Source organism: Salmo salar, chromosome ssa02, assembly GCF_905237065.1.
Source record: "Salmo salar chromosome ssa02, Ssal_v3.1, whole genome shotgun sequence".
Classification (NCBI taxonomy): domain Eukaryota; kingdom Metazoa; phylum Chordata; class Actinopteri; order Salmoniformes; family Salmonidae; genus Salmo; species Salmo salar.
Window position 1 is genome coordinate 13,998,063 of NC_059443.1, and position 12,323 is coordinate 14,010,385.

At 47.4% G+C, this 12,323-nt stretch overlaps 1 protein-coding gene across 1 annotated transcript; it reads left to right on the forward strand.

Annotated features, from left to right (window-relative positions):
- Nucleotides 1-217: 217 nt before the first annotated feature.
- Nucleotides 218-9,155, forward strand: LOC106574077 (exopolyphosphatase PRUNE1-like). Its single transcript, XM_045698280.1, has 8 exons — nucleotides 218-440; nucleotides 2,634-2,738; nucleotides 2,842-3,044; nucleotides 3,206-3,390; nucleotides 3,503-3,661; nucleotides 3,821-3,915; nucleotides 6,547-6,705; nucleotides 6,869-9,155. The coding sequence occupies exons 1-8, from the start codon at nucleotides 402-404 to the stop codon at nucleotides 7,253-7,255; spliced, it is 1,332 nt and encodes a 443-aa protein (XP_045554236.1). The 5' UTR covers nucleotides 218-401; the 3' UTR covers nucleotides 7,256-9,155.
- Nucleotides 9,156-12,323: the final 3,168 nt, after the last annotated feature.

Genomic DNA, 12,323 nt, shown 5'->3' on the forward strand with positions numbered 1-12,323 from the left:
CCAATAGGATCTCGCTAGCTCGTATTTGGCTCTGCCCCCCTTGCTTGTTCTGCCCAGAATGGCTCATTTGTTCCCATTGGAAGCGAGAGCCTGTGGTCTATCTTGGTTTAGTTATAAAAATCTTAGCTATACAACCGGTCTCTTTCAAACGACCAGTTTGTAAACCATATTTGATACTACACTACCCATAATACCACGTCACGTCTTTGAACGTCACGTCTTTAAAAGTCACTTCAGCCCAAGACGACTCACGCGCCACTCTTGGACATTAACATTTCAAACTTACAGTGCAGTCTTTTTATTCCTGAGACGTGCAGATACAGCTATTGTTAGCTATATGCAACAAAGACAACTAGCAAACTGTAATTTCAGACTGTCTTTACGTAGTGCATCCGTTAACCATGGATATATTTTTAAAAAGCTGTCGCAATGTGCTGAAGGTAGGAACATCGAATGTTTCTGGTGGTCGCGCCGTTTGCTTGCTTTATCCAATTTCAATGTTTGTCTTAACGGCTAACGTCAGCTAGATATGTAGTCTTCTAAATAACTTCGACATGTACATTTGATGGACAAATTCAATTAGTGGGGTTTTCAGAGATATCAGGAGAAAGCCAGCTAGACATTAAATTCCGAGTAGATCAAGTCGAAAGACTTGTCATTTAAAAACAGTAGGGCAGTGTGACAGCAGCCCGCCGCATGGTCACGGTGTTGCTTCAGGGCTCGTGCATGCGCAACATATTTCAGTAATATTGAAACAAATATAATTTTTCAATTGCAATGGACCATGAAAGTACATTTCTTGTAGGGTCAGCTGCCTCTCAGGTGTCAATATGCTCACGTGCATTGTTTTGCGTTGCATGTCTGCCACAATTACATTTATACGATGGCTTTAATTTCAGGGTCTTGATGTCGTGCTCTTGACCCTAAGGAAAAGAGCACTGTTTGGGTTCAAAACAAGCCCTATCAAGATGAGTGAGATCAGATGGTGTTTATAGCGCCTCAGAGCGTCACACCTTATTTACTCAGTGTTCAGTGAGGGGGAAGAGAAGTCAGCACCAGCACACACAGAGGGCTCTTATTGCAGATGTACTATCCAGTGTGTACATGGGGAGGCTGGGTTGAGAGAGAAGTCTAATGGCAAATGAAAGACGGGTGCGGTGCATTTCAATAGTTAACAGTGGCTTCCTCTCCTTCTGCATCAATCTGAAAACATCGTGGATAGATGAGACTGGGTCGTATGGTGGATAGATGAGACTGGGTCGTATGGTGCATAGATGAGACTGGGTCGTATGGTGCATAGATGAGACTGGGTCGTATGGTGCATAGATGAGACTGGGTCGTATGGTGCATAGATGAGACTGGGTCGTATGGTGCATAGATGAGACTGGGTCGTATGGTGGATAGATGAGACTGGGTCGTATGGTGGATAGATGAGACTGGGTCGTATGGTGGATAGATGAGACTGGGTCGTATGGTGCATAGATGAGACTGGGTCGTATGGTGCATAGATGAGACTGGGTCGTATGGTGCATAGATGAGACTGGGTCGTATGGTGGATAGATGAGACTGGGTCGTATGGTGGATAGATGAGACTGGGTCGTATGGTGGATAGATGAGACTGGGTCGTATGGTGGATGCTTCCTGAGAATTTTCTTTCACCTGTCTAGTTGAGTTACTTCAGTACTCTGTTTACTCTTAATCTGCAACAGATGGCTGATGTCCCTTCCCTATACCTCCATGCTGACCTACTGAGTGTTCAGGGGAGAGGAGCATGTTAATAATCCCCTCACTGACTGGGAACATTTTAGCAGACACTCTTATCCAGGGTGATTTACAGGACCAATTGGGATTAAGTGCCTTGCTCTAAGGGCACATCGATTTTATTTTTTCACCTAGTCGGCTCGGGGATTTGAACCAGCAACATTTCGATTACTGGCCCAACGCTCTTAACTGCTAGGCTACCTGCTGCTAGGCTTCAGGCTGTAGACTGGCTAATTGTCACATGACCGGCTTTTGTTATCGCAACAAGCTGTCTCTGTTAGGCCCTAGCTCTGGCACCCATGACTCGTACCGCTGTCACAGACGGCCATGCTCTGGGAAAATGAAACACCCTACTTGTTTCTCAACTCCACATTAAAACATTCAACAAGAACATGTAGTGGAGTTAGCAGGCCGTCATGTAGCTTAGCCATTACATCACAGTCTGCTCTACTGAGGTCATTGATGGAATTAGCCTAAGGCTAATTGACAAAGAGCTAGCCAGAGCCTTCAGGCAGGGGAATGAAGTCAGCCCTTAGCTCATCCACTTTAGGCTGCACTGGGATCTGCCATTGACCCTTCAGAAGGCTATTCAAACAGTGTCCAGGGTTTTACTCTAGGATGGGGGACATTGTGCAGAACCGAGAGTACCTAATCTCCAGTGAACAGCATCATCGTGACGTGCATTGACATTACAACACACACACACACAGCCTGTCCACATAGCACTGTCCACTCACTAAGACACATCTGATTGCCTTTGAAGGCCCATTACAAGAGTAATGGATAGACTGCCCTGTATTTTCTCATGGTAAATCCCCTCATAGGAGTTGGATATTCTTGTGACTGTATTCATCTCACTCTACCCTCCTCAGGGGAACGCAGATGGCAGCCCAGGGTTCCATGTGGTCCTGGGGAACGAGGCCTGTGACCTGGACTCCATGGTGTCAGCTCTGGCCTACGCATACTTCCTGTCCAAGGTGAGAGTAACCCACCCCATCATTTGGACCCGACCCATGTGTTGAGAATGGTTCAACAGAGCAAGTGTCAGGTGTTATAACACCTCTCTCTCCCCCCTCCCAGACACTTGATTCTGGGAAAATTCCTCTTCCCGTTCTGAACATTCCCCGGCAAGAGTTCCCGCTGCGCACGGACAATACCTTCCTGCTGAGAGAGAGTGGCCTCTCCCAGGATGACCTGGTGTTCCGGGACGAGGTGGACCTGTGGAGTCTACACCGGGCCGGCCGGCTGGACCTCACACTGGTGGACCACAACGTGCTGCCCAGGTCAGGGTCAACCATGACACCTTAACCCCTGTCCACTGACTGTCATCCAGGACGTAAACACTTCCCCATGTGATCATCACCTGTATCTCTACAAAAGCTACACTGACCTAGAGACTCCTTCAAATAGACTGGCTGTCTGACTGACTGACTGACTGTTGCAGCTCTGACCGTGATCTAGAGGAAGCGGTGTTGGAGGTGATTGACCATCACCTCCTGGAGAGGAAGCCCTCTCCCTCCTGTGCCGTTACCGTGGAGACGGTGGGCTCCTGCACCACCCTGGTGACAGAACGGATCATCCAGAAAGCCCCTGAAGTCCTCGACCAACAGGTGGCCCAGCTCTTATATGGTAACCAGAAATATAACTGATGTATGTGGAAATCATGTCAGTATTTAGTGAACTATACCTTTAACTGTGTCACTGTGTGAAGAAACTGACATCCTGTTCTTTGTGATCACAGGCACCATAGTGTTAGACTGTGTGAACATGGCCCCAGAGGCAGGGAAAGTCACCCCTAAAGACAGCCAGTACGCTGTCCTCCTGGAGACGCACTTCCCCAACCTGCCACCAAGGGGCGTCCTCTTCCAGTCCTTGCAGAATGCTAAATTTGACGTGTCAGGTAAACACCCCAGGATGAATACCTGAAGCTCAGCCTTGTGGATGTGATTTTTGCCTCTCAGATTAGAACGATAATCATCCCATGATATCAATGCCATGTTTACGTATGAAGGAGAGGGAGACCTACAATGTTTTTTTGCTCGTATTCCCTTGTTCCCAGGTCTCACCACAGAACAGATGCTACTGAAAGACATGAAGGTGGCATCGGAAGGAGATTTAAAACTGTCTGTCAGTGTGATATATATGACACTGGAGGTGGGTGTGCTTCTTAACTATTCACTATGTGATACATCACAAGGTTATACCTACTACTGGTGGATAATAACATGGTTCAAATACTATCATGTACCCAGTTCTACTGCAGTATGCCATCTCACAATGCACATGTTTCACCTATGAATTATTTACAGTCTCACTTCAGATCTAAACTGAACACAGTCCTCAAGTTATCAGTCTTTCCCTGTCTTACTGCCAGACACACCCTTCAGACACTTCCCCGTGTTACTGCCTGACACACCCTTCAGACACTTCCCCGTGTTACTGCCTGACACACCCTTCAGACACTTCCCCGTGTTACTGCCTGACACACCCTTCAGACACTTCCCCGTGTTACTGCCTGACACACCCTTCAGACACTTCCCCGTGTTACTGCCTGACGCACCCTTCAGACACTTCCCCGTGTTACTGCCTGACGCACCCTTCAGACACTTCCCCGTGTTACTGCCTGACGCACCCTTCAGACACTTCCCCGTGTTACTGCCTGACGCACCCTTCAGACACTTCCCCGTGTTACTGCCTGACGCACCCTTCAGACACTTCCCGTGTTACTGCCTGACGCACCCTTCAGACACTTCCCCGTGTTACTGCCTGACGCACCCTTCAGACACTTCCCGTGTTACTGCCTGACGCACCCTTCAGACACTTCCCCGTGTTACTGCCTGACGCACCCTTCAGACACTTCCCCGTGTTACTGCCTGACGCACCCTTCAGACACTTCCCCGTGTTACTGCCTGACGCACCCTTCAGACACTTCCCCGTGTTACTGCCTGACGCACCCTTCAGACACTTCCCCGTGTTACTGCCTGACGCACCCTTCAGACACTTCCCCGTGTTACTGCCTGACGCACCCTTCAGACACTTCCCCGTGTTACTGCCTGACGCACCCTTCAGACACTTCCCCGTGTTACTGCCTGACGCACCCTTCAGACACTTCCCCGTGTTACTGCCTGACGCACCCTTCAGACACTTCCCCGTGTTACTGCCTGACGCACCCTTCAGACACTTCCCCGTGTTACTGCCTGACGCACCCTTCAGACACTTCCCCGTGTTACTGCCTGACGCACCCTTCAGACACTTCCCCGTGTTACTGCCTGACGCACCCTTCAGACACTTCCCCGTGTTACTGCCTGACGCACCCTTCAGACACTTCCCCGTGTTACTGCCTGACGCACCCTTCAGACACTTCCCCGTGTTACTGCCTGACGCACCCTTCAGACACTTCCCCGTGTTACTGCCTGACGCACCCTTCAGACACTTCCCCGTGTTACTGCCTGACGCACCCTTCAGACACTTCCCCGTGTTACTGCCTGACGCACCCTTCAGACACTTCCCCGTGTTACTGCCTGACGCACCCTTCAGACACTTCCCCGTGTTACTGCCTGACGCACCCTTCAGACACTTCCCCGTGTTACTGCCTGACGCACCCTTCAGACACTTCCCCGTGTTACTGCCTGACGCACCCTTCAGACACTTCCCCGTGTTACTGCCTGACTCACCCTTCAGACACTTCCCCGTGTTACTGCCTGACACACCCTTCAGACACTTCCCCGTGTTACTGCCTGACTCACCCTTCAGACACTTCCCCGTGTTACTGCCTGACACACCCTTCAGACACTTCCCCGTGTTACTGCCTGACACACCCTTCAGACACTTCCCCGTGTTACTGCCTGACTCACCCTTCAGACACTTCCCCGTGTTACTGCCTGACTCACCCTTCAGACACTTCCCCGTGTTACTGCCTGACACACCCTTCAGACACTTCCCCGTGTTACTGCCTGACACACCCTTCAGACACTTCCCCGTGTTACTGCCTGACACACCCTTCAGACACTTCCCCGTGTTACTGCCTGACTCACCCTTCAGACACTTCCCCGTGTTACTGCCTGACTCACCCTTCAGACACTTCCCCGTGTTACTGCCAGACGCACCCTTCAGACACTTCCCCGTGTTACTGCCTGACACACCCTTCAGACACTTCCCCTTGTTACTGCCTGACACACCCTTCAGACACTTCCCCTTGTTACTGCCTGACACACCCTTCAGACACTTCCCCGTGTTACTGCCTGACACACCCTTCAGACACTTCCCCGTGTTACTGCCTGACACACCCTTCAGACACTTCCCCGTGTTACTGCCTGACACACCCTTCAGACACTTCCCCGTGTTACTGCCTGACACACCCTTCAGACACTTCCCCGTGTTACTGCCTGACACACCCTTCAGACACTTCCCCGTGTTACTGCCTGACACACCCTTCAGACACTTCCCCGTGTTACTGCCTGACACACCCTTCAGACACTTCCCCGTGTTACTGCCTGACACACCCTTCAGACACTTCCCCGTGTTACTGCCTGACACACCCTTCAGACACTTCCCCGTGTTACTGCCTGACACACCCTTCAGACACTCAAAACGTAAAGGTGGGATGTTGCACCTAGTTCATGAAGATCACCCCCCCACATGTCCAATCAGGTGGAACCACAAGTAAAAAGGCACAAACCCTGTGCCGTCTCTTCATGTGAACTTATAAAGGGACTCAACAGGTGCACTTGAGTTTATACTGAGATTCACAAACAAACTGTAATATCTATAAATGTTGTCCTTCAGGCTTTTCTACAGAGACAAAGCTTACAGCAAGAGCTCTGTGAGTTCTGCCACAAGCACAGCTACAACCTGGTGGTGGCCATGACGATCTCCTTCAACAATAACAAGGAGCCCTTCAGGCAGCTGGCCGTCTACAGCTCCAGCACCCTCTACAGGGGGGAGGTAAGAACTACACCATCCCAATCAGACATGATCCCATAGAGTTGACTATCTAGAGTTAAAGTAAGTCATTATGAAGAGTTGATAGTAAGCTTTGGGTTGCCAGTGTTGTTTTTTACAATGTCTATTTTATATGATCAACTGAATGGTCTTTGTTGTCCTGCAGATGAGCCAAGCCTTGGAGCAAGCCCGGAGCCCCAGTCTGAGCCTGAGTCCAATGAGCAGCCCTTACTCGGACATCAGGGCTTATCTCCAGGGAAACACGTTGGCCTCCAGGAAGAAGGTGCTGCCCATCATCAAGGACTTCCTGAGGGACAGGGAGCGAAGAGAGGTGCATTGTGGGAACCTAGAAGAGAGCTACGAGGCACCATGGCAACGAGCATGCACTGAGGACGCTGGGATAGAGGAGGACTCCTACTTCCCCCCCACCCCTATGAACAGTCTGTTGGAAGGCTGTCCCCTTGACAACGGGCTGCCCAAGATCAGCGCTGAAGCTCTGACGGAGAAGTTCAGCAAGATGGCCAGCGAAGAGGAGAACGCAGGGGGACTCTGATGTCACTCACACTCCTGTGGTCAGCGGAGCATCCAAGCTCACTAACCTGTATAACAGCTGGATGGTCAGAGAGCTCTCGCAACAGGATTCAGACCAGTCAGTACAGATTGTTTGTGACTGTGCAGGGTGTTAAGGTAGGCACAACATTGATCCGCTGGGACAAGGACTGGGAGGCACACTGTTCCCAATCCAGAGGAGTAAACAATCCACTGGCAATCATATTGGAGATGATGGAAATGTATTGAAAATATTAGTGACACCCGTGCTTTACGTTAGTGACACCCGTGCTTTACGTTAGTGACACCCGTGCTTTACGTTAGTGACACCCCGTGCTTTACGTTAGTGACACCCGTGCTTTACGTTAGTGACACCCGTGCTTTACGTTAGTGACACCCGTGCTTTACGTTAGTGACACCCCGTGCTTTACGTTAGTGACACCCGTGCTTTACGTTAGTGACACCCGTGCTTTATATGGGGGGGGGCTCCCGAGTGGCGCAGTGGTCCAAGGCACTGCATCTCAGTACTAGAGGCATCACTACAGACCCTGGTTCGATTCCAGGCTGTATCACAACCGGCCATGATTGGGAGTCCCATAGGGCGACGCACAATTGGCCCAGCGTCGTCCGGGTTAAGGTTTGGCCGGGGTAGGCCGTCATTTTAAATAAGTATTTGTTCTTAACTGACTTGTCTCGTTAAATAAAGGTTAAATAATCAAATATTAGTGACACCGATGCTTTCATCCTTAAATGGGAATAAGACATTTACGTGGGAACTCTGTTAATGGAAAAATGTTTCCGGGAAATACATTTTGCTGTAGATTTGAGAAAATATATCCACTCTCTCTTCTCCCCAAGAGTGTGTGTGTGCAGCCTAGACTAATGTGTATATGAACATTTTTGTGATAGATGCCTAAACCAATATGTGGTCTGTGTACAAAGGCAACAGGGATCTTAATCCAGGAGGGCATTGAATGTCTCTACTGTAACCAAGAAGCCTGATCTTGACATCTAGGCACTGTGCCCTATACTAATGTGTATAGAAAGATTTTTTTGATAGATGCCTAAACCAATATGCGGCCCCACTTTATTTGGATAGTCCAGCTGTAGATGCTCTACAGATGGTCAAACTATCTGTTGATAAGCAGCTGCTTACTAAGCTTAGGGTAAGGGTTAAGTCTAGGGTTAGGTTAAGGTTGGCGTTTAGTACATAGTTAGTCTGTAGAGCATCTACATATGGACTGTCCAAATAGTGTCACTCTGCATGATTATGCAGTGTTGATTTTACATAATTGATAAGCAGTTTGACGTTGAAGTAAAGTGTTTGTGTTGAATAGTTATTGCTAGAGATAGCTAGACATTATTCCTTGACTGACTGTTTTATTGATAATAAATCAGTTTTGAATGTTCTTCTGACTCAACACAATTATAATACTGTATCTTCTCCAAATGAAAGATTTTGTATACTGCAAATGTATGTAAACATAATGAAAAAAAATATTTAAGAATTCTGATTATATGCAATTGTATCGCAAGAAGATACTGTAACTTCCGCTTTGTGTTAAAGCACTTGGTACCAATGATATTACTTTGATCTCTTTTATCTGAGACTAGGACTCCCCAGAACCACTCAAGGTACTTCCAGGCCTGATGTAGTCTAATTAAATGACTGTTTATTTCATAAAATGCTCCAAACTGATGAGAACAGTGTTGAGATCTAGCTATAATCTGCACCAAAAGGTAGAGTAGATTTCAGTCAAGGTTAGACCATTAGCAGATGTTATGAAGGACAATCAGTTTTTAATCATTTGGAAACCAGCGGACTAAAGTTTTACAGTTAGAAATGTAATGGTTTCACCTGAAATGTTGAAAAGGGTTAAATAGTATTAAAGTTTCTTATCCTGTTTTGTCTGTTATTTCAACTCAGTATGTGTGATGTGGAGGATGTTGGGACCATGGAGGTCTTCCCAGTGTGGTATCTACTGTCTACCTTCCTCTAGTCATACCGTTTCTGTACCATACCGGGGTATACGTATTACCGGAAGTGCACACTTCTTTTTTACGCACAAAACAAATTAGGGATCTTGATCCAAGAGGGCATTGAATGTCTCTACTGTAACCCAACCCAAATAATGGTATTGAAAATCATACCGTTGGTATTTTTCTAAATACCCTGGTATAAACGGTATATCGCCCAAGCCTACCTCCCTCCTATCCTTAACTCCTCCCTGACTGTCGGAGAACTGAGGCACATTCAATGGGATGCAATGTTTAGAACACTGCAGATAGAAATGTAATGTATAGAATGGACAAGCCTCCATTATGCAGAGTACAAATGTTTGTTTATTCTATGCAGTGCATTTCTATCTGCGAGGCTCTAGCTAAACATGTTTCAATCTGACGACTAAGCACCATAGCTGCCCAGGTGAGCTTAGCCTTAGGCAATAGGGAAGCAACCACAACAGGTCCTGCTGAAATGCAGAAAAACCTGTAGGGACAGGAAGAGGGTGAATTCACTGACACATCCACACAAACACACCCACCCACATCAACAGACTTCCTCATGAGAAAGGCAGATGAGCCAGCAGGCTGTCTTGTTTTGCCAGAAACACTAGTTCCTGGAGGTACCCATTCAGTGCTGTAATAATCATCTGATCTCACTCACAGGGTGGACGATATGGGGACCTATACAGACCAGGGGGACCAGTACATGCTAAATGGGTAAGTGATTAAACTGAATGTATCTACCACTGTGCTAGTTTATTCTGTGGAAACCCATAGTTTCACAACCAGTGTGTGTAACAAATGTGAAGTGACGCTCATAGCGGTGTGGGTTTCCTGAAACAAAAACTAAGTGGTATCAGTGTTTCAGCTCATTTCAATTGTTAGAGGGAAATGTGGAGTAGTGAATTTCAATTGCTAGATGGAGTATTGAAATATGGAGTACAGAAGTGTGAGTGTTGTATCTATCTCCTTTACACCCTCTAGACTCCATGTCATATGACCTGCTCTCTGGACAATGGACAGGGGTTAATAACAAAAGGAGAAATGGGAAATCACAAGCCACTGACACTAACCAGGCCAGTAGTGACGATAAAGATGGCATCCGTCCTGGGAGTCTCTGCTCTAATGACTTCCTCAGTGCTGAATCGCTGGCGTTGCAAAGCTGACAAAGCTTTGATTCATGCATGGGCTTAGTAATTGCCAATGTTTGTTTTATAACTAAGATGTACATGGACTAAAGGGGAAACTTCCACCACTGTATTTTGTGAGCTGTTGACAGGATTCACGAACAGTGTCTGGGGTGAAGTAATAATGCCACTAGATAGACATTTGATTTAGGCCTATAATTAATATACCGGTAATTGGAATGAAACATACTGATCTTAGTCTCTGTCTGATACTTGTACTGCGAGGTACAGAAATACTGCTACTGTATCTCTGATGTCATCATTAGTTGCCTCCGAATTCCTTCCATATATTGTCATCAGTCTATCTGCCGGAGGTGGATAGATTGGAGTTGGAGGTATAGCTAGATTAGAGGTATTGGAGTTGAAGAGGCATTTTTTCCGTTGCTTTTTGGAAGTAGGCTACATACCGGCTGTAACGGGAGTAAATGAGTTGCTCAGCGAAACTCCATATTTGGTGAAGGAACATATTTTGACATTATAATGCTGTCGGAAATGTTACGAACCGGCTCAGAGTTCGCAACAAAAGGGAGACAACGTGGAGACAAGGAATAACAAAATATATATTTATTAACTAAAGTAACCTATATACAAATAAACCATAGTGTGTCTGCATGGAGAGAGTCTCCCCAATGAATGTGGAAGAGGTGCCTTTATCCTGGGACACACCCGGGCCCAGGTGTTTCCCATGTAGCTGACGACCCTTCCAACTCCGCCCACCGGCATCCTAATAAGGAACAAGAGCAAAGAGAGAATACGGCAGACAGAGTGGGAGGGTCGTCACCCCCCATAAAACAACGTACCAGCCTCTGCGTCCCAAATTGATGAGAATTTACATGTTCACCTTCCACCCCAGTCAACCTCCTTCTCCCCAGACCTCAGCAACCTTTGCGCACAGGAAGCAATGTTTAAGAGGAAAGAAGAACACAAGACCAGGAGGGAACAGACAAAGTTTGAACATGACAAAACAATGGTCAGTCACATAACACTCAGGAACAGGGCACACGAGAGACCGTATCAGCTACAAACAACATCTCCCAACGGTTCATAGTCACTCCTCAACATTCATAGTCACTCCAACGATTCATAGTCACGAAACTCATAACCGAATACGAGTACAGACCAGAGGGTGTAATAAAGGCAAAGATTTCATGTGCCCTACTCGTCAGTGGCACCTGCCAATAGCACTTTAACAGGTCAAATTTGCTCACAAACTTAGCTGCGCCGACCTGATCAACGCAGTCCTCCATCCGAGGAAGAGGAAATGAATCTGGCTTAGTGACTCCGTTTACCTTACGGTAGTCCGTACAAAATCTGTTTGTTCCATCCGGTTTACTGACCAAGATACAGGGAGAAGCCCAACTGGAGAAAGAAGGCTCTGCTATCTTACTCTCCAGCATGTACCTGACCTCAGCATCCAGACAACGCAGTTTCTCTACAGAAACTCTATAGAACCGCTGACGAATGGGGTCAGCATCTCCAATGTCAATATCATGTTCTATTAAGTTTGTACGTGTAGGTGTATCAGAAAACAAACCTGGAATTTTCCGAATCAGACCAACCATCTCTTTCCGCCCATCAACAGGTAGCTGAGTAAGAGGGCTATCCAAAATATCCAGTGTCTCTGAATTTTTCAATCTACCCTGCAGTATGCAATCATCGGGACCAGGAACATTTTCGTCCTCATGCACAGACCTAGCATTACAAGAACCAAGGGAAGTAACGGTATCAGCCAAACGAACAGGTTTAACGTCCTCTGTAGACTCCCACTTTCTCATCAGGACATCCTCTTGGAGAAAATAACCATGGGCGACATCTCCCAACTGTTCCACAGGCACAATTTGGTCACGCAACTCTTCTAATGTGCGGTCAGTCCGTGGCGCA

Bases quoted from the DNA above. Each gene is read 5' to 3' on its own strand.
- LOC106574077 (XM_045698280.1), top strand. From the start codon at position 402: ATGGATATATTTTTAAAAAGCTGTCGCAATGTGCTGAAG. The intron at 441-2,633 runs GTAGGAACATCG...TACCCTCCTCAG, and splicing joins GCTGTCGCAATGTGCTGAAG to GGGAACGCAGATGGCAGCCC. The intron at 3,391-3,502 runs GTAACCAGAAAT...TTGTGATCACAG, and splicing joins GGTGGCCCAGCTCTTATATG to GCACCATAGTGTTAGACTGT.